The sequence below is a fragment of the Leptosomus discolor genome, chromosome 13 (assembly GCF_034619465.1).
Source record: "Leptosomus discolor isolate bLepDis1 chromosome 13, bLepDis1.hap2, whole genome shotgun sequence".
In the NCBI taxonomy this organism is placed as follows: domain Eukaryota; kingdom Metazoa; phylum Chordata; class Aves; order Leptosomiformes; family Leptosomidae; genus Leptosomus; species Leptosomus discolor.
The window spans coordinates 14,196,407-14,219,474 of record NC_141403.1 but is presented as its reverse complement, the minus strand read 5'-3'; the positions used below and the strand labels follow the sequence as shown (position 1 = coordinate 14,219,474).

The 23,068-nt window shown below is 41.7% G+C and overlaps 1 protein-coding gene across 1 annotated transcript; it reads left to right on the top strand.

Moving 5' to 3' along the window:
* Window positions 1-630: 630 nt before the first annotated feature.
* IMPA2 (inositol monophosphatase 2) lies at window positions 631-21,207 on the top strand. Its single transcript, XM_086472640.1, has 8 exons — window positions 631-747; window positions 7,103-7,236; window positions 12,392-12,496; window positions 13,837-13,882; window positions 16,203-16,311; window positions 19,812-19,920; window positions 20,084-20,235; window positions 21,092-21,207. Exons 1-8 carry the CDS (start codon window positions 631-633, stop codon window positions 21,205-21,207), a joined length of 888 nt encoding a protein of 295 aa, XP_086328766.1.
* Window positions 21,208-23,068: the final 1,861 nt, after the last annotated feature.

The following is a 23,068-nucleotide window of genomic DNA, read 5'->3' as shown; positions in this document are numbered from 1 at the left end:
CCGGCCGCCCCCCGGCTCCCGGCCCCGCTGGCAGGCCGCTCCCGCGGGCATCGCCCGGGAGGGAAGAGCAGCGGCGGCCCCGAGGGGCCGCTCGGGCCCGAGGAACGGTGCCTCCTTATCTCGGAAGACACAATAACGCCCCAGCCCCGGGCAGGGGGGCCCGGCCCGGCCGGCGGTAACAGCCGCGGCGCCATGTCAGGCGGGGCGGCTGGGCCACGGCCACGGCGATGGCGGCGGCGCGGGGCGGGCCGGCGGCCTCGCCGCCACATCCTGCCCTCCCCGGCGCGGCCTCGGCGCTGCTCTCCGTGGCACCCCCCCCCTCTCCCGGCCCTTCTCCGCCCCCGGGGCTCACCTAAAGTCAGCGCGCAGCAGCCAGGCGCCGCGCTGCAGCCCGCCTTCCCCATTGATCACGGCGGCCGCCGGGCCACCTCCCTCCGCCCCGCTCCCCTCAGCGGGGCGGCGCCGGGGCGCAGAGTGACAGCGGCGGCCGCGGCGCGGCGGGCGGGCGGGAGGGAGGGACGGCGGCGGTGTGCGCGCCCGACACCCTCCTCTGCGGCCGCTCCTCGGCGGGGAGCCGGGCCTCCCGCGCCCCCCGGCCCTGCTCCGGGCAGCAGAGCCGCCGCCGCCGCTATGAAGCCGTGCGAGGAGGAGGAGGAGGGAGGGGGGGTGGCGGCGGCCGGCGGCGGCGGGGACCCCTGGAAGGAGTGCGCGGAGGTGGCGGTGCAGCTGGCGCTCCGCGCCGGGCAGGTGAGAGCCGCGCCGCCGCCCGCTCCGCTCCGGGACGCTGCCCGGCGGCGGGCGGGGGCCGCGGAGGGGCCCGGGGGGGTCGGGTCGGGCTGCCCCGCGGCTGGAGCATCCTTCTCCCGGGCGGTTTGAGGAAGGGCCGTGTGGGCACTGGGTTGGTGCGGCAGAGCTGCGGAGGAGGAGGAGGGCGGCAGGGCTCGGCACCGGCTCAGCCGGGCCGCCGCGGAGCCCTCGGCCGCTCCCCTCCGCAGCGGGAGGGCTGTCGGCAACGGGAGCCGCTCCGCTCGGTGGCTGCGTCCCTCGGGGCCCTTCCTTCGGGGGCTGCATCCCCCAGGGCTGCTTCTTTCGGGGGCTGCATCCCCCGGGGCCGTTTCTTTCGGGGGCTGCATCCCCCGGGGCCCTTCCTTCGGAGGCTGCATCCAGCGTAAGGACGAGGAAGCACTTCAGGTGAAAGCAGATTTACTTTGTGACTGGGATTATTTTTATTTAGTTAAAAAAAAAGGCGGAAAGATTTGTCAGCGTGATGCTGCTTCAGTAACTTTTTCAAACATGCACCGAGCATTTATTCTGCTACTGTAATGTTTTGCAGCATGCTGTGATGCTAACAGTTAATTTATGTACAACTGAGGGTTTATGCCGTCGTGCATTTATCCAGAATATTGTGTATTTACACATTGCAGTACCAGCATTTGGTTTTGAGCAGCTTGTGGAGAGAAACATGGTCGTGTCAGGGAGGTTTTGTCTTCAGAATGACTGAAATTCACTTGCTAGGGATAAACCAGAAGTGGCTCTGTGAAGATCTACAATAGCTTATTTAAAATCCATGTTTCGACACAGCAGAAGGTTAGTCATCTCAGGAGACATCCTGGCCCCACTGTGTGCAGCAGCAAAACTTCCACCAGCCATAACAGAGCCAAGATAGTGGGATCAGCAGATTGTTTAGATGAGGAATTGGCTAAAACACAAACCTCAGCAACACGTATTTCTCTTCTGCTTCCATTCTGCTCTATTTTGAAACATGCTTTGTACCTGTACAATATGATTTAAGAAGCCCCCTTTTCTATCTTGAGTCCAGGACCTGTAACTTTTCCTTAATATGTGTTACTAAAGATATTTTCTCCTTAGTAGAAGTTGCACACAAAGATTAATGGAATGCCAGAGGAAAGGAGACTAGTTTTAGTAATACAGGGAATAAATGGATAATCCAAATCAGGATGACAGGCCATGCTCTCACAGACTCTCCAGTCAGGAGTTTCTCCCGCATAATCATTCTGCCAGCCATTTCACAAGAGATTCTCATGACTTGCTTAAGCCTCCACACCTTATTTCTCAAAAAAACAATTTGTGAAGACAGCCATAACCAACTCCAGCCTTTTTCATCACCCAGAAGATCGCAGCTGAGCACCATTTCCTGTAAGAAATAAACATTCCAGAAGATTAATCCTTGCATCTTTTTAGTTCGCAGTTTGTCATCACTACCTTGCAACTGGCAGGAAATGGCCGATTCCTTGGCAGGCCAAATTTAAACCAGTCAAGGATGTTGTTTAAGTAGGACTTTTGAACTGGGAAGAGTTTTTATTAACTTTGTAATGTTAAGGACTGTTTTTAGTTACAAAAATCATCAGATATCCTTGTGGAAGAAAAGGTGCTGGTAGGGCTGTATCTTTTATTTGTCGATCTACTTCCAGCTATTCCCAAAAGAAGCTAGAGATAAGGACACAAAATGCAGCGTAACATAGGTTTTATAGAACTGGATTTTTGTTGAAAATTGACTGATAAAGTTGAGGTTTATTTTGGTCATCAAAAATAGTCAGTTCCACTGGTCAAGTTCATCTTTTTCTTCTGCCTCTCTTCCCATCCCTCAGACGTTCCCACCTTTACCTCCATCCCCATAAATCTGCTTGCACTCTCTGTCACCCCAGATCTGAGTCCTGTCCATCCCTGCATGAAATTTTGCCACTTCAGCCTTTCTTTTAAGGCTCTCCATTTCTCCGGACCGTGGCAGGTCAGGAAAGGTTGGAATCGTTAGAAACTCTATGAGAGTCTTGGCGCAGAGGCCAACCTGAAGAAAGGCATGCAAGTCAAGATTTTGGATTTCTAGGAACAGTTAATCAGTAATACAGTTTCCTAGTTTCCCCTTTTGGTTTACGTGACTGTTTGGTTTATATTGCATCATGTTTCATGGGTATGAGTAACATGTATCTTCTTTCCAACAGATAGGCATCTATGCACTGGAATAGTTTCTTCTAAACTTAAAAGGCCGATAAAGAAATGATTACTTGAATATGTGTCAAAAGTGATGTTGCTGGAGGCAACTTCTATTCCCAGGTTAAAATCACGGTCTTTCTTGCCCGTCCTGTTACTTAGTTCCATTATTTTTACGAAATATCACAGGCTCTCATTTAATATATATGGGTATGTAATCTCTGTAATTGACCTGCATTAAAATTGTGTCTAATTCACTGTGGAAGGCCACATATAACTCCACTTTTTCAAACCTCTCTTCTGCTTTTTCTGTGAGTAAATTCTACTTGCTATGTTCATGGGAGTACACCCATTGGCTTGATACGGCTTTTGCTAAAGAAAAGCAGGCACAACTAGTCTCTGCATCTTTGATGCTATTGAGAGCATTGAGTAAGATTTACACAGTTCTCTGCAACTACAGTTGGACAAACTTCACCAGAATGAGTAGATTTGCATCCACGTGAAAACAAGGGTAAAAAACTGAGACTAGAAGCTAGCATGTTGAAGTCCACACAAATTACTTTTTTTCTCTCTTTTTTTTTTCCAGAAAATAATTTTATAAGGCATAGGAGACCTAGCAGAATCCCACTAAAAAAGGCAAAATTTCCACTGATATTCTAAAAAGCTGAGATTTTTTTCCCCCATATTTGCTCCCAGGGGATATTGTTAGTCTGTTTTCTATGGAATATGAACAGATTTTTTAGCAAACCAGATTGGTATTTCCTAAGTTATTTGCAGGTAGTTATGCTTTTTATCTAGATGTTTGGTTTTATCAGTGAGCAAATATTTCAGGACAATGTTGCAAGCAAGTAAATCCATCTTGGAGCTCCCAGAAGTGTGTGGTGAGTGCAAGCAGTACGGTGAGATGAAATATCCAACACGAGCGCCTCACTGTAGGTGGCTCTGCTGGCAGGTGTTGGGGAAGAAAGCATCTCGGTCCTCTGTCCCCTCCATTCTCCTTTGTATGACTTAATTTCACAGAGGAGTTAGGAAAGGAAGAGTCCAGGACTGTTATTGCACTGAGCCCTCATGCCTCCATTTCCCGTGATCCATGGCAAATGATGAAGGGAGCAGGGACGGGCTGGGTCTTGCTCTGTGATGTGGTCTTCATACATACACTGCCATAAATACCCCTCGCTTTGCATAACCCCCCATATGCTCCCAGGCAGGGTATTAGGATAAGATCTAGCCATTTCTTTGTTAGAGGAGGGGCAGCATGGGCTAAAGTGATCCTGCTCTAAATAACCACATTCCGAAAAATCAGCTGCTTAGAAATTGCTGTAAAATCTCCATAATCTAGGGACAACCTATAATACAGTGATAACGCCTGGTAAAATACATTTACAGCCAAAATACAGCATCTTGGTTGGCAGTTTCATTATACAATAGTGATAAGGAACAATCAGCTGTTTTCATTTCATCAACCTGTAGTTCCTTTGGTCTTCCACTTACCTGCTGCCTGCTACCTAAAGCGAGACTTTCATAGACCTCCATGCCCAGCTGGGAAGACTGGGCAATTGCAGTAGGTATCTACAAACCTTATCATAAGGCTCCTGCAGTGGGAGGAGCTGCGGGATGCTCTCAAAGTACTCTGAGGCACTAGTCTCTTAACACTCTTTGTAGGCAGATGTTTTTTAGAGTTATTCGACATGAGTTGAATTCTGGACCTCTCTGAGCTGTTTGATAAATTTGTGAAGAATAAAAGCTGTTTCAACGATGATGCGGGGAATGTGATCTTTGTGGGGGACTCTGGCATGGATTGCATACCTGTACAAGCTGGTGCAAACGTGTATGAGTCCCTTTTGTCAGACCCTTCATAAGAGGCAGAGAATTAGCAGGGACCTGTCCATCCCGTGGCATCCCCTGGTACCACAGGTGAGCTAATGCAGATGTGGTGCCCATTTGTGGCTGGTGAGCTCAGCACAGCGTCATGACTTCTCTCCTGCTCTCCCCTCGACACATCGGTTGCACAAGAGGTGGGGAAAAGCAGTCCATCATAAGGGTGGGCAATATATGTCATGGCCTCTCAGCATGGGCCTGCCGATGAGGAGATGGGCGAGAAGGCCATCAGCCACCACGTCACGTCAGAGTCACACCCTTGGCTATTCCCACTTCCAAAGTGACTGGAGCCTCAGGCCAGCACATGCAGGTCACCAGAGAAATGGACAGGGTTAAAGTTAAAAACAGTCATGAACAACTGCAGAAAGGATCAGAAATTAAAAGTATTAAGTTCGGTGCTGAGAGGTGCGAAGGCTTGTATTCAAAAAGGAGAGATCAAGTGCTGGAGCACAATGAAAAGCAATCATCTGCCTAGCACATCCACAGGAGAGAGCTTTCCCCACTGCTCTTCTTTTTGCAGCAGGGCTCAGGTGTGCTCTCACTCCCCTGCTGAGCAGTGGCACATGCTGATTTAAATGGCTGCAAAAATCTCCTCAGTCTACTATCTATTAAAACTGGAGTCAAGAACATGGCACTGCTAAGAAGAAATTTGAATCTTCTCTATCGGAAGGAATGTATTCGTCATGTATTTCACTGTGCGAAGTTCTGAGCCCAGTTCTAAGCAGGGCATTTACTTATATATAGGCCATATACAAAAAGAGCAATTAAAATAAAAGATATCAGTATAGCAGGTTTTTTTGGAATACACAACTGAGATGGCTGGAGTATTTTGGATTTTGCTTTGGACCGAAGAGGAGCCCGAGGGCCTTCCTAGAGCTGCACTTTTACGCTTCTGTGGTAAAACCTTCAAGAAAACCATGCAGGGCATTGAAGGGAGTAAAAAGGTTAAGTGTGGTTAATATTTTGATATACAATAATGAACTTTAGCAAGACCTCAAACCACCAAGTATTAACCTGCCCTCACAACCTCACTAAATAGGCATAACTGAAGTTTTACAGCTCGCGAAACGGAAACATTAGTCCAGATACCTTCCGTACTGAGGCAACAGTCAGCAGTACCCATTACTCGTGGGAACATCCTTCAAACGTAGTATTTTATACTGCAAAACCAGAGAGCCAAGGCTGAAATTTGGGAGTTGCTGGTTCCCTTTCCCATGCATAATACAGCAGAACTGTTTTCTTTGGTCATCAAACATTTCTCAGTGGTTTTAAAATACTTTGATCAATGGCAATTTAGTTAAACAATTGAAATATGTAAGTTTCAGAAGGAACTTGGAATATTGATCTAGTTGGTGCTGGGTTTAGCTAATATAATTCTATACAAATAAGTGGTGCTTAATTTTTGCTTTGTTTTGGCTTTCCTAATTTCAAATAGTTATCATTTTCACTTGTTAAAAGATAAGTCGGCTCCTTTTTCATCCTGTCCCCTTATTTTTCTTTTTAATGAAGGAGTGGAAAAAAACAGAAAGAAATTGGGAAAAAGCTTTTATTAACTGTTTTCCCATATGTGCATTTGCACTTGATGTGGTTTAGTTCTGAGTTTGTAACATTAAAACCCTTGAGAAATGAGATGAAGACTTTTCCAGAAGTGAATCCAGGGTTTAGATCGCTGGTTCCAGATCTAGGGAAAAGTTTAAAATTTTGTTTTTGTTAAATATATAGCAATTCTTTGGGAACTAGTGGGTGGTCAGCGTTTGTACTTCCAAAACTCCATATACACGAGAAAAAATAAACTTAGTGTGTCTTTATTGGTAAAAAAAGAAACCAGTGAGGTTTGCCTTATTGCATGTTTTTTAAAGTAAGAGAGCAGTGGGGTGTTGGCCCTGTAAATTAAAAAAAAAAAAGAAAAAAGAAAAAGGGGTTTCCATGAAAAATTCCTGAGCCTCAAGGCTCTTTCTTATATTATGTGCATTTTTTATGATTTCCTAAATCATGATGACTCCCATCATCCTTTTATTCCGTTAGTTGCATCCCATTCATCAGTCCTTTTCTGAACTGTCAAGAGAGGTTCTTGCAGAGTGATTCAAAATGCTGTGTGCCTAAAGACTACTCATTAGCTCAGAAAGATTTTTAGTCAGAAGAATTAGAACAGGCTCTGGTAGAATTAGGCCTACAGTTGTTTTTCAGGATTAGCTATAATTTTTCAGTAAATATATTATTCTAGTGTACACATGATGAATGGCCAACAAATCTGATTTGTGAACTTCTGTTTCAGATTATTAGGAAAGCTCTTACAGAGGAAAAACAAGTGTCCACAAAGACATCTGCAGCAGATCTTGTGACAGAAACTGATCATTTTGTGGAAAATTTAATTATTTCTGTTCTGAAAGAGAAGTTTCCCTCCCACAGGTGAGTGCCTATAGAAAGAAACTATCAATGACCTTTTTTCCTTTAAGAGACGTGTATCTGACTGGCATTTAAAGGGCATTTTAAAAGTCTATATATCTCTCTTACATATTAATCTATTGCTGTTGGACTCCTTTTTTTAAAAAGTACCACTTCCCTGTATTTATACTTTATATTTTCTAAGAGTTAAGTTTCTTAATATATGTATTTAATAGTAATGTTTTCCCTGTAGGGACATCCAGTATGAAGGTTTCAGATGGATCTCCATGATTTTCAGAATACTGATCTGTTCTCTATTGTATAAGAGTTATGCTAAGGATATCTATTAAAATACAGCTGAAATTAATAATAGCAAAGGTCCCGTCTTGCAGACCTTTCCTTCACTTTCTTTCGTCATCATACATAAGCGTTTGTCAGACCAGGACAAGTATCATATTTAGTCACATTTACCTTGTGTTGTATAGACTCTTAACATCAGTGAGAAGCAGGGTTGTTTATCATCATCATCATTTGATTCGTATACATAAACAGGTTATAAATTACTATATGGGGTGTCAACCCATGGTTTTAAAAATAGATCAGATTGATGACTCCTATTATTATGGTCTATATGAAAATAACAACTCCTAGCACATGCACAGATTAGAGAGAGGTTTTGTATTAGTTGGCCAGGTTTGGTTTGATGCGGAGACTCTGCAGTCAATTTCCACATTTGACTTCAGTCGGCAAAGGTGAAATTCATCTTCCTGCAGAGCTGGTACACAGCCTGTGTATCCCTTAAATACCATATGACTTCCTTCTGACTGTGTGCATCTCTGATGGAGATGAGCCTTGCACCGTAGCGCTGTGCAGAAATCAACAGAGATGAAAATCTGGAGGGCTCAGCTACTAATCTGATTGTCAACGATGCTGCTGGAAAAGAAAACACCATAAGAAGGAGCAGAAAGAACATTATATACTAAATATGGCTTTATAAATACATGTTGTATGTGATCACATATTGAAGCAGTACTGTACAGCACAATGTGTGGTTCTTGGCCATGATTCTCAAGAGAGTGCCAGGATTTACAAGCCTATTATTTGTGTAATACTCCTACTATTGCTGGCTGTGTGCTTTTCTCATCTCCACTCTTATAATGTTTTTTTTTTTCCTTGAACAGTCTGGCAGATAACATAAAACATACACATTTCACATAAAATTATGATCATCAGAAGCACTCAGGTTACTCAGAATGGGAACAAAAGTTGTAAGGTCAACATAGACCTAGGAAGTGAAAAATCCCTGACTTTATTAACTCTGACTTTATAAGCAAATTAAAGAATTGCCATTTCATCAAGACAATTTTTTTTTTGCTGAAATTGGTTGATGGTTTTGTTTGGAGTTCGTTCAGACAGTGAATGCATTTAGATTAAACCATAGATTAAAACTAAATTTAATTAGACTAGATTAAAAGCTTGCAATGAGGAGTCCACAGTAGCAATCAAGGTTTAAATGAAAGGACAATGAAAACATTAAAAGGTCATTTAAATTACGTTCAGTCTTTCCCCTAATCTTGTTGTTGAAAGCATCACTGAAGATTTCTGTTATTTCTTTTCCCTTAAATCGTCTTGATTCTTATGTTCTCTGAGTCAAAAAATGTACATTAGGAGTTAGAAAAACTAAAATGGATCTCATTAGAATCTGCACCATTTGCACTGTGGCAGTAATGAGTCTTGAGATATTGGAAATGTACTCAGAAGAAAAGAGAAATATTAGGAAAACCTGTTAAAAAGGTAATTCTGTCCCATATTTCTTTCTTCTTCTCTGCTTGGCTAAGTGGTATGTGTCATCCTCATTCATGCTCCACTCAAGTTTTCATCTTTGCCCACTCTTGAGGATTCTGCCATGCTCCAAGTGAGTCTTTTCAAAAGGATATTTTTTCTGATAGATCTTTGAGTTGTGGGTAGGCACAGCCACAATATCAGGGGCTACTGGTTGAAAAAGTCTATCTTACCATTTGCCTGTGTTATTGTCGCACAAGTTGTCGTCTTAGGTGTGAATTGTGTCCTTAATCCTGTAGACATTAAAACCAGGACACAGCTATTATGGAGGGTGACGTCCAACTCTAGCTTCCCATCTTTCCGCCCTCAGACCCCCATAAGGGGAAGGTGAGGGATAGCCCTGGTTTGAACCTCCTGCCCTCAACTGGCTGTCACTCCTGCTGCACTCTGTGCTATGATACAGTTTCCCTGCTGTTCCAGCAATGAATTTCAGAGTGACACTATGGTATGAACAGATGTACACTAAGGCTTGGCTAAAATTACTGGGCTCATTTTCAGTGGGAGAAAACTTTAATCCAGATTTGAAGAGAGGTCAGCAGAGCTGGCAGGCTGGCATATTAAATTAACTGCTGTAATAACATGGCTACTCCTCCCACTTCTCAAGCTGTTCCTAAAACTCGGTCTCCACTACTTCAGGCAAATGTTTTCCTTAGTTTGCATGTTTTTACAGGACAGAGAGCCATAGAGCAACACAGCTGATGTTGACCTTGAGGGACTCTCACAGTTCCCAGTATTGTATAGCAGCAAGGGGTTTATTTTAACCTATTAGCCCAAATTTCATAAAATGTGCACCTAATTTGTCCTACATCTGTTTTGGATAAATTATTCTTAGACATCAAGTCTTTATCAATGGCATTGCTGTGCTCCGGTTTCACGTTAGCATTTCTGTGTGTGGGGCCTGCAGCGTCGCACCTCGCTGTAAGGAGAAGGTGAGGGACAGACTTACCATGCTTGGGAGCAAAACACCTTACACAAATACTCTTGTCTTTAAAGAGGTTCCCATTTCACATTTCTTTGGCTGAAAAGACAACAGCTACAGTTCAGACTCTGGCTGGGGGAGCTGTCAGAGGGTTGAGGCAGAGGCATAAGTTATGGGGAAGATGGACAATCTGAGATGGGATGTAAGGTACTCCATCTGCAAGAAGATGAGCTTCCTCTGCAGCCAGCAGCGCAGCCCAAGCATATGGTTGGGTTTAGCTGCTAATTACAAAATTTGTAAAAGCAAAAGTCAAATGATACAGCACCAGCAAGACAAAATAATGGAATATTTAGAACAAGGGGTCTGCAAAGTGTTACGTTGACTGAGAATTCCAAACACTTGTTCAAGTCTTTCTCATTTCTCAGTTGCACACTAACACTTCGTCCTTCAGCTATTATCTTTAATGGAGATGAAAATAGCAACAAACACTTCCTACTTCCCTCTTCATACCAACTGTGGGTCCATAATGCCATCAAAATAGTCCCTTTCTACTGAAGGAAAGGCAAAGTAGCATTTGGAAAATTCAAGAAGTCTCCTCCTGTACTGTCTGCAGAACATTTTAAGTTCATGGTTGCAAGTGTTATGTGGCATCATGCAGCATGTCTTGAGGGCACAGAAGAAAATAGCTGCTGCTCCTTCTATACATACACAACTTTATTCAAATCTGTGAGAGTAGCACCTGCACAACACTTACAGAAACAGACCAAGCAGTTTATGGGAGAGCAGGGATAATTAAGGTCAGCAGGAAATGTGCCAGAACTGGATGTTCGTTTCCCAGGGAAAAAAGAGGGGAAAAAAAAGCATATCTACTAAAAGAAATTGGGACAGAACAACAGAACAGAAGATGAGCTTAGATTTCAATGTGTGCCTTGTGCATCCTAACAACAAACAAAAAATTAATTTGTTGATTTTCTCTGGGTCATGGGAAAAAGAAAGTTCAGCTTTGTAAACCTTTTAATTTCCTGAGTCAGACTACTGTAAAAAATTCAAGTAGGAGTGAGATTGTGGATTTTCTAGGAGCGCATTATTTCCTGCTGACTGAATTTGGCTGCGAAAGAGAAGGAACTACAGTTTGCAGTTTGTATTACTTACTGCAAGAGACAGGCCTAATCCATAAAATTACATTCTGCATAAAAGAAACCTTCTTCTAGAGTTCCAGGGATGCCAGTTCAGATCCATTTTTGCATTCATTTTCATGACTTTCTTAATGGTATATTGGGAAAGTTAGTATAAATGGAGTTCTTTTTTACCTTTACCATGTAAAATAGTATGCTACAAATTTGAGAACTCTCCTTCAAAGTTTCTATGAAAGTTCCCCATTCCCAAATGAAAAAAGCAATGTGTGTGTTTATACATACATGTCCATTTATACAAAAAAAAATGGTTTTTATATATATATATTTATATTATATATGTGTAAGTTGGGAGAGGTGGGCCCAGGCCAACCTCATGAGGTTCAGCAAGACCAAGTGCAAGGTCCTGCACCTGGGTTGGGGCAATCCCAAGCACAGACACAGGCTGGGGGATGAGTGGATGCAGAGCAGCCCTGGGGAGGAGGACTTGGGGGTGCTGGTCGGTGAAAAACTGAACATGACCCAGCAACGTGCACTTGCAGCCCACAAAGCCAATGGCATCCTGGGCTGCATCCAGAGCAGCGTGGCCAGCAGGTCAAGGGAGGGGATTCTGCCCCTCTGCTCTGCTCTGGTGAGACCCCCCTGCAGGGTTGCATCCAGCTCTGGGGCCCCCAGCGCAAGACAGACATGGACCTGCTTGAGCGGGTCCACAGGAGGCCACAGAGATGCTCAGGGGCTGGAGCAGCTCCCTGTGAGGACAGGCTGAGAGAGTCGGGGGTGTTCAGCCTGGAGAAGAGAAGGCTCTGGGGAGACCTTAGAGCGGCCTTCAGTGCTGAAAGGGGGCTGCAGGGAAGGTGGGGAGGGACTCTTGATCAGGGAGGGTGGTGATAGGGTGAGGGGTAACAGTTTCAAACTGCAAGAGGGGAGATTTAGGTCAGATGTTAGGAAGAAATTCCTCACTGTGAAGGTGGTGAGGCACTGGCAGAGGCTGCCCAGAGCAGCTGTGGCTGCCCCCTCCCTGGCAGTGCTCAAGGCCAGGTTGGATGGGGCTGGGAGCAACCTGGTCTGGTGGAAGGTGTCCCTGCCCATGGCAGGGGGTTGGAACTGGATGGTCTTTAAGGTCCCTTCCAGCCCAAAACAGTCTATGATTCCATGATTTGTATGTAAATATATATATATATAAATTAAGTATCTCTTCAAAAACAGAAAGATGGAGTTTGACTTTCCAAGTCACGTATCTAAGCCAACTTTCTGGGACGCTTGTTTTACTCCACACCAAATGCAGGTTTATTGCAGAAGAATCCACTGCTGCTGGTTCAAAATGTGTCCTCACCGACAGTCCGACCTGGATTATTGACCCTGTTGATGGAACGTGCAACTTTGTGCACAGGTAAGTGGACAGTGAACTAGGAAATACGTAAAAAAGCAAAATGTAGCTTCTCACAAAGCCTCGCTTCCACTTAAAGATGTTTTACTGTGGTAGATTTGTTCCTTTGACTCATAAGTAGGAGTCATCCCTTTATCTGTTTGTACCTCGCGCAGTGTATTTGAGGGAGTGTGTGTTTGTGCTGGAGAGAGCTCTCTACTGTTATCTAAAGATAAGCTAAAGTTTCTGCTGATTGCTTAATGACCCAAAGCTCTTGACTCATAGCTCATTTATACATAACCACACGTTAACGTGCAGAGACTTGAGCTGAACTGGAGGAACAAGGCTGTGCTGTGATGACACTTGGCCTAACGCCTTATGTGGTTGTAACACATTCCTTTTAGTGGTGGTGTTTTCTCCCTTTCAAATACAAGTGCTTCATTTTTCCTAGGAAGTACAACCATTGCATAGATGCAGAGCAGAACTGAAAGCTAAGTCGTACTTACATACGGTTTTTAAACTTCTGCAAAAAGAAATCTAGAGATTGTGACTGCAAAAATACAAAAGTTTAATTCGTCATTTGAGTGCTAGGAGTTGTAAATTAGTGAGTATTCATCATACTACTTAAAATCCTAAAATAAGTTCTGCCTTGTGTTTAGTGATTTAACATAACTGCAGTTATCATTAAAAAAACCCCAGTGTTTTGGTGCAATTACATAGAATTCAAGGGGAGATGGAGGGGTGTCATGTGCTGATGTTTCATGCAATTAAGCAAAATTTTCTCTTTCTAGCAGTATTTCCTGAGCCTTTACTTCACAGCCCTTTTTAAAACATTTTTTAAAGAAATTAATTTGTTTCATTGTTTAAAATGCAAAATTATAGTGAAAAGGAGCAGATTAAATACATGATTGTCTCTTTGACAAAAGAGAGGGTAGAGGAACTGGTTTCTCCTTATGTTGATGTCATCAGCAAGGTATCTCTGTGCTACTTAATTGCTATCTCAGGTGCTTGAACTTGAACAAAATGTGCTCTTAGAAGTGATGACTTGTTATAACAACATTAATGATTTTGTACTGAATAATTCAATTACACTAAAGCAAAAAGGTCACTAAAATATACAACACATTTAGTATAAAAATCCTGGTGTGTGTTTATTTCTTGCCTTCTCCAGTATTAAGTTACATATTCAAAAGAACCGACAAAGTTAAAGGGGCCAACAAAGGAGAAATAGTAAAATGTCAAGAGCATTTTGACACAAGTAAAATCACAGAGCTCCATGTGGGGTTTTGTTGCCTGAGGGAGTTGCATAAGGAGTAATTTGAGAGATTTTTCATCAGTAATACTTCATTTATTTTTTGTCACAGATTTCCAACAGTGGCAGTGAGCATTGGATTTGCTGTTAACAAAGAGGTATGAAGTATGTTCTTTAAGATGGGTACCTGAGATCTGGTTAGAAGTCTCAAAACCATGTGGGAACTTTAAATAAAATAATTTTTTTTAAAAAAAAGCAGCCACTGCTCAGGTTTTTCCATCATTACCAAATGCGTTTGATCATACTTTACTAGTCTAAAATCATAGTCCTGCAAAACTTGCTTATGCAAACTGGCAATTACAAGATAATTCTTACAAATTGTTATAAATATTACAGGATTTATGTGGGGGAACTGGTGTGAGCAAGGATTTGTAAGACAAAACCGTAATGTATTAAATATAGTGCTGCCTGTTCATACTTTAACCATATCTCCCAGTGTTCTTACGTTATTCTTATTGCTTCTTTCCTACTAGCAGTATCTGTGAAAGCTAACTGCTGCTATGAGGCAATTCAGAACTGATTTCTATGAAGAGTGCGAAATTATGAGCCTAGTTAGTTTAATCTGCCTTTGTGGTTTTCTTAACATAGTAAAATAACTCTATTTCCCACATGAGAGCTTGATTACAGGGGGGAAAAAAGTGCCTAGCCTTCATATGTGCTGTTTTGAGTTTCCTAGCTATACTCATTTGTGCTACTGCCTTTTCTCCATACGTTGCCGGTTTACAGTTTGATATATACAGAAGAAAAGCTATTCAAATTGCCAAGGAATGTGCCTCCTTCAGCCTAATTCCATGATCTTAAATACATGTATAGCTGTAAGTGAAGCCAGCGAGAATTCTGTGTAATAACAGCAGCTTTCAGATGTGCTAGTGGCTCATACTGATCTAAACAGAATCATGTTGTGTACATGTCTAGTTAGACTTTTCAAACATGGTAACTGCAGAGAAACACTTCCATGCTTTTCTGAGGTTTATTCATTCGCAAAGGTCCTTTTGAGTACTACATATTATTACCAGACAGCTTTCTCTAATATTTATGTTTTCTAGAACACCATTGTGATTTTAATGCTGCATATTTTGGGTTATGTAAACTAAACAAAGCTGAAACAAAAATAAAGAATTATGTTAAATCTCCCTCAGTAAACAAATGGGAAAAGCAGAAAAAAGAGTAAGCTGAAAAGGAGCCAAAGTACACACAGGGGAACTGCCCTGAATGTAAGCCCTGAACAGTACTGAAGAAATTCCTGCAGATGTCTTCAGGGAAAGAGTCTATTATTAGTGTGTTCCTCAAAAAAAAAATTGGTTTAGATGGGACCTCAGGGTAGGGAGCAAGGACAGTCTATTCCCTTTGAATTGTCTCTGATGAACACCAATGATTATTCACATTGGATGTAGGAGAGCAGCAGGAAAAGATTTGGAGTCTAGAACATCTGAGATGTTTTCTTGACCTTGTTACAAACAACTTCTGTGACCTTGGGCAAGTCACTTAGTTTTTATGTATCTTTCCACCCCTAAATAAAATATTGCTAATAGTACTTCTCTAGGGGTGATTTTATGAGCTGATCGCTGAAGTTTGTTTTGCTTTAAAATCTTTTGGTGAAACCTATTAAAGTAATGGAAATATTAAATACCTTGGGTTTAAATCAAGGGTCAAATTCTGACCCTGTTCTCATTGGTAAACAGATACTCCCACAAAAATCCCAGTGTTGCTTATTCTCAGGGTTTCATTGAGGGCCACAATATTTGGTATTTCTCTTCAAACTCCTCTTGGAGTCGTGTGACTTCATGAGGTTCTCACTTTTATGTGAACAAAAGGATTTTGCAGAGAGACATTTGAACAAGTGACTGGAGTATACTACTTTGGTCAAAAAGGTGGGCAGATTAAATGCATCATGAAAGGTGAAGTGCATATGAAAGCATCCACTGTTAATAAACAGCACACCGTAACTTCTGAGTTTGGGTGCCTGAGTGATCATATCTGTGTATTTGGGGCTGCAAATCTTCAGGGGCCAGCTGAAGTCCATGGGATTACTTCTAGGTGTATCTGCTCACCGGTGAAAGTAGAGCAATCAGAATCTGGCCTTAGAGGGCTTGCATACTTTCAATAAAAACATGCAATGGAATTTGAAATCAGCTTAGCATTTAGTCCATTCTAATGTGAACACAAATGAGCTGCAAGTGAGAGTTTAGAAGATCATGAACAGGTTGCATTAACTTCTCATTATAAACTGAATTTTATATGGCCTGTATCTCAATATCACAGTAATAGTAAAATTATTCCAGTGTATTAGCATCACTATAATCTTTGATTATATGTACAAATTAAAATATTGCTGATCTTTCTGCCGTTAGTAGTTGTTTATATTTATGATGAGTAATTTGAGTTGCATTCATTTCTTTCCTTTTCAAAATCTTAAAGCTTGAATTTGGTGTAATTTACCACTGCACTGAAGAACGATTATACACTGGTAGAAGAGGTCAAGGGGCATTTTGTAATGACAAAAGGCTTCAGGTATCAAAAGAGACAGGTTGGTCTAGATTTTGTTAGAACTCTAAAAGGAATATGTTAATTTTGTTTCAGAGTTGTTGCAAATCATCATTAGGATAATGAACATCATTATCCTGATGGAAAGTATTTCACCTGCATGATAATTTTGTTGTTATGTGTTTGGATTTTTTCTGAAAAATCACAACTTTCCTCAGTTTCTTTTTAAAATATACATCTGAATATGAACTATGTAAATAATCCTGAATTATTTTCCTTCGTAACCATTGTTTAAAATAAGGAAGAATTAGTAGATTCACCAGTTTCATTCCAGCTATATACTGGCATAACTTTTTATGAGCAAGATGCAATGGGAATGGTGAATCAATTTCAGAGTACTATGGCGTTGTTCACTTATTTTCCGATAAACTTGTATGTCATATTATGTCAGCAGGCATACATGCTAACAGTAAAGTAAACTAAAGGATGCATGCTTCATTAGGGGCTCCTTAACGGCTTGCTTTTGTGTGTGAGGTATGTTTCAACATACAAATAGCTAGCAACACTTGGTCAACACTTTAATGGAATTCTTTTATCGGTCAACCAAGTCATAGGTCTGTCTGTTTAGCTATGGTAATAGATAACAATAATCAGATGTGTGTAGAGAAGTTTTCTTTGAATCAATCAAAATGCAGAGGAGAACATGACACCCAGTTGTAGACAGAAGCAGACATGTGCCAAAAATGTACATCATTGTAAATTTCACCCGGAAAAGAGATTTAATAAACTTGAAACACAGTAAAGTCAAGCGGTTTAATGTACAAGTGTGTTATAGTACCCCAAGCAGACCCTGTATCAAAACTTCCCTGAAATTTGGGAAGTTTGGCCATTCACCTAAATTAATAGTGAGCTGGGGTCTCCCTGTTTGGAGAGATGGAGCAAATTGTAAAGTCAGTGTCCCCCTAAGATTTTAATCCTTGATTATACATCATGTTTTTGTCAATGCTCAATATCTCATATTCCACAAAAGTCCAGGCTGGCAAAGACTATCAGGAAAAACTAGAGGTGCTCCCAGTTGGGCTTGCTGAACCACTCTTCAAATGGCCTGGCTCACTTTTGCGGTCAGAGAGTTCTCGTTTTCAGTTGAGCAAGGCACAATTTTGGCACATGCCACTTTTGTCCTCCTTTGTCTGGACATCCAGTCTACGTGAGTGTCTAGAACATAGCAAGGGAATTGGACCGTCTGTCCTTTCAAAGGCTTTGAAATTTTCCTTTGTTTTGAGAGACATCATTTGGTGGTGGGTAATTTCACCAGTGAAGATGGATCTTCTTTAGTCTCACTTCTATTGATGTTTTAAGTGTATAATATCACAGTTGCTTTTTTCCTGTAAGGACTATGGCTTCAGTGAAATAAACGAACCCCTGGAACAGAGAGTGTGTTTCCCTGTACCTACCGCTGGAACTCAAGTAGACTTCACCAGTGCCTGATGTGTTGGGAGATCTAGGCTGTCATGTTACTTCATGCCTTTTGTTTTCAGGAAATGTGACTGTTGCATAACATTGATCTACGCTCTACAGTCGTTGTTCAGATTTAGTCATTTGAAATCACAGTCCAGGCAAACCCTGTTCTTTGTCAATGCCAAATTTTGTAGGGGTCTGGTATGGGAGTCCAAGCAGTCAGGATACACTGAAATGAAGGATCCATCTTCTGTTTGATCTTGAGGGGTAACTTCCTTCTCATGCTTAGATTCAGGTCAGGCCTTACTTGTGTTAATACTGTAAGTGCTTTTGCTTTTCTTAATCTTCTGTGGTCAACAGAATTAGTCTTTTCCTCATGAATCTATCCATACCACTGTTAAATCTCTTCTACCAAGCCTCCTTATCTTTCTAGCCTCCATCAGAGCGAGGAGTAGTCAGTAAATTTTCTCTTGTACCTTCAGTTTCTGAAACCTCATTGAGACTTGTGATCAGCCTGCTCCTTTTCCTAAGCAGAGACCTCCCTCTTCCTTGCCTTAGTCTCTTCATCCAGTTTCTACCTCTAGCCATGGTGAAAATTGAAGAGATCCATTTGTGTATTAGAAATATGTTTAATAACTCAAAAGAACAACTGTCTTAGTCATAACCTGGCTATGACTGGTGTGGTGTGAATGCTTGGTGCATTTCAGCAATGAGGCATGCATTAAATGTTCTTTATAAATTGGGTCTGTTATGCAAAAAGATTTAAGGCAGATTGCTTTCACCATCCAGAGCTTTCAGGAATGGCTAAACTACAAATACCCTGCAGCATGCCTGGATTGGTGTGTCTGTATTTTAATGCAGTAATTTAGAAAGTGGTTGTTAAATCTATGTTCCTACAGTTAAGCTTTGTGATACCCTGTAACTTTTAATCTAATTACGTACCTGTTACTCACCAACCATTTACCGCATTGCTTGAATCCATAATGTTCCTCTGCAGTACTAAATTCATCAGTAGCCTGTTTAATTAAACGATGTCTCAGTCCAGCCTAATTTGCTTTTGAAAACCTCCTTGCTACCTCTGCTAAGAATTTTCAGCTTATACAATTAGCTGTAATAACCAGGTAGACATTCCCTATCAGAATGAATGCCTAGCCTTTAACCTGGGGTAGAAGGTGACACCTGGCACTTGGGCACAGCCTGGTTACGAAGTAATCAACCGCTAAACCTTTGAGTTTTGTCATATCTTTAACGCCTCCGAGTTCAGCTGGCCCAGCAGAAGCAAGGACACTTGGCATTTGATCAGCTGCCTCCACCTACCTTGGCATGTGCTTGTTATACCCTAGCAATGTTCAGATCTCACGTGAGGACTACTTCAACACCTGGCAGGTCACTGTGAGTCGCTGCTTTGGCTGTACACAAGGCTGATATCCTCATCTGCTGTAGGTCAGAACTGCCCTTGCTGAACACAATACAAATACAAGATTCATATATTATCATTTATTAAGATACTGCTTTAGTTTGTGATAAGAAAGGGGTTTTTCAGTCACAAGGTGTCTTCAGACTGAAATGTCAGAATGGAAGGGAGCCGTTACTGGGTGACTGGTGACTTAGGCAGAAACTTTTCTTTCCTCTTACTATGTTCCGAAATGTTTATAATTTGTTAACAAATTACATTAAAGTTCCCTATTGAAGAACCATCCTGTTTTCAAATATGATTAGATTAGCGTCATTGATAGTTACTAGGTCACTGGATTATTTTTAGCTAACCGCTAATGTTAGTGAATTTGCCAAAAGCTGGCTGGTCAATGAAATAAGACAATGTATGGAAAGAGAAGGAATGTAAGAATACATTCTTGTTTTAAATCTTGCTGTTTCTTTTTTTAAAAGTGTGTTTAGATATGAGAAATCTAGTCTTGCTTGAATTTTTATGCAAAGTTGTCGCTTACCCTATGAAAGAGTTTGGGGTATAAAAGGGACATGAAAATTGTTTTTCTGTGAAAAGTCATTAGTGTTTAATTTAAAAACGAATTTCTAGAATCTAGCAGGAAGCTGTTGAATTAATGGAAACAACTACCTGCATTGCAGATATCTCGAAGGCCTTAATTTTAACAGAAATTGGTCCAAAACGTGACCCTGCAACTTTGAAATTGTTCCTTGGTAACATTGAGAGACTGCTCAAGGCCCAAGCACACGGGTAAGATACTCTACAATGTATGTCTCATATTTGTGACCAAAAGTCGTTAAAAAAACCCCATACCCAAGCAAGTCCATAGCGCGTTTTGCAATATCGGCACGTGGGTTGAAATCAAAGGCGTTTCGTGCTTTACATTAGCGTGTCCCCTTCTCGCGGGGTTTAGGGTCCGTGTCATTGGGAGCTCCACCCTGGCTCTGTGCCATTTGGCGGCCGGCGCTGCAGATGCCTATTACCAGTTCGGGTTACACTGCTGGGACTTGGCAGCGGCGACTGTCATTATCAGAGAGGCGGGCGGCACTGTGATAGACACTTCAGGTGAGTATCCTTGTTTTCATTGACATTTTGGGGACTGAGTGGCTATTTTGGGGCAACTTGTGTTACCTCAGTACAGTCCTCCTCCTGTGGCACTGCCTCATTTCTAGCAGTGTTCTGTAGAAACCTCTGTACTTTCCCCTAGACTCTGGCTGGTTATTTGTAACACGCTGATGTAATGCCTGCCTTGGGGTTTCATCACATCAAAGCTCTTCTGAGTCAAACTGTATTTCCGTGCCTTTGAGTAATTCCTTTAAAGCATCAGAATTAAAGTAAAGGACTCGCTCAGGAGATTGGCAGACACGCTTAGACTCCAAACAGATTTTGGCAGAGACTGCCTCCCAAGAAAGGAGGACTCCAGAGTATGTGTCTGAACATTATGACTAGGAACTACGCAGGGGGAGTAAAGGACAGCCCAGTCTCCAGATTTTTATGTTATTCATTGAGATAGTACACATCTCAGTGTAATGGTTTACTGGTGACCGGCATGTGGATACGGTGGAGAGATGTGACGGATTAAGAAGCAGGGTATGATGATTGAACTGATTTCTGTTCTGTCCCCTCCTGTTGCTGAAAGAAGGGAATATTGCATTTATTGTTCGATACTGAACAAATCTAGATATTCGCTGCCTCTTTTGCATACTTTGGCACTGTGTCTAGAATTTTCTGAAGTCATTTTTTGCCAGAGATTTCCAGATAGGAGTTGTTGAATTAGGTGGTCCTTCCTACCCAAAAGGAGCTACGTATGAAGTTGTTTCCGTGTTTCTGAACTGTCTTAACTACAGCGTGGTTTATACTGAAGAATACATTGCCTTTTTACATCACGGAAGACAGTTCTCATTAATCCTCTTGTCCTCAGGGGGACCTCTGGATCTGATGTCCTGCCGAGTGGTTGCTGCGGGCACCAGAGAGATGGCTATGTTCATAGCTCAGGAAATACAAACTATTCACTACAGACGGGATGATGAAAATTAAATGCTTATGATATGGAGTCTGCCCTTCTGAACTATGTAGCTTTTGCAGGATGGGTGGCTTAAAGGGTACGTGATTTCAACAGGATGCTTTCTTTGGAGATTTTCTGTGTCAAATGTTTTTTATAAATTTATTACAGTGTGAGAAGGCATAGGGAGATTTTTAAACCTCTAAGAATTGTGTCTCCTTTTTAATATGTATCTCTTTCAGCAGTATCTTTTTTATAAGATAGCGTATTTTACTTGTAGTAAACTAGTCTCAAAATTAAGTTGTAATTTCGTATCTGTGGGGCTGATATTTAGTCTTTTGTAACATGCAGCTAAAAATGGAACTTTATTTTTACAGATGCAGATCTCAGGTAAATGAGCTTTAGGACTGTAATAAGGACAAGTAGTTAAGACGTGTGCCTATAATACCCTTGTTCTATGGTACTTAAGAATGCAATAAAAATGACGTTATTGTTTCCTAACTACATCTTAGCTCTGTATCCGTATATATGTATATGTAAATATATGTATGTCTGTGTGTATGTGTGTATATATATACACACCTATACATGTATACGCATGTATGCACACACATACCCGTGCGTGTGTATATACATATATATGGGTATCCTGGATGTTTACAGCAATTTGGAGAATACATAGAAGAAAGCTAATATTGGAAGTTATTTCCAGGTGAAGAGTATAGGTTACTTACGTGATTTCGGTGGGGGCTGTCCGAATGGCAAATAACATTGCTGATCTTGGAAAATGGTTAGTGATTTTACAAACTGGCCAGCGAGTTCTTGTTTCCCTTCATCCCTCTGCATCATACTGTCCTGCAGGCCTCTGTGAGATACTCAAACCTGCAAACACTTCCTACCATAGAGTAATTATAGTTAAAACCAGGAATATTGAACTCTGCTGAGTTATTCACAGTATTAACTATGACATGCAGTAGGAGGCCAGTGGAATAGAGCACAGTGTCAAGGAGCTGTTGATTTTAGAGAAACTTTGAGCAGAACAGCAGGATTTGGCCCCTTACAGGCAAGTTATTAAAAATAGGCACATAAGATATGCTTGCAAAAAGTTGTAAATCACGTGCCCTTGTCACACAAAGTTGTAATCGCACTTTTTGATCAGAGAAACCTGTAAAATCAGTTACGTACATTTCCTGAATACGCAGTTGTTCTCTATCCTTGTGTCCAGCATTGGTTTTAAATCCACCAACATGATAATTTCTATTTAGATTATTTTTTAAATCATAAGGAAAATACAAGCGTATCCAGAAAAGTAGTTGGGATGAAATCACTTCTATTTTTTTCGTTAAAAAATGAATTGAGAGGTATCTCTTTTTTTTTGCAACAGTGCAAATTAAATAAAGGAATAAGCCAAAAAAGTAAGTTGGTTAAAAATTTTTAACTTTCTTTATACACTGCATGTGTAGACTTTGTAAATGTGTTCAGCTATCTGCTTAAAACATACAAAGTAAAAACTATTTTTTAAAAATAACCTTACATGTGATTCTTGCAATGAAAAGTGTTTTTCACTGAATAGAACATAGAATTCTGTGTGATTTCTTGATGCTTTTTTTCACGAGAAATACAAAGTATTGGCTGTGTAAAGAATGTCTAAATCCAACTAAGCATTTAAGAGCTGGTGGTTCTTACCAGAAAACCAACGCTGTCCATCACAGTGATCAGCGTTTTGTCACTGCTCCCTTTTACCCCGCCCCCATTTCTTTGTACTCCCCCTGTTCGGAAATGGAGATTGTAAGCCCTGTGGGGCAGGGACTGTAGTACTTTGGCTGTGGGTTTGCACAGTGCTAATAGGATGCAATTCTGGTCCACAACTAGGCACTGAGGTGCTATAATAATACA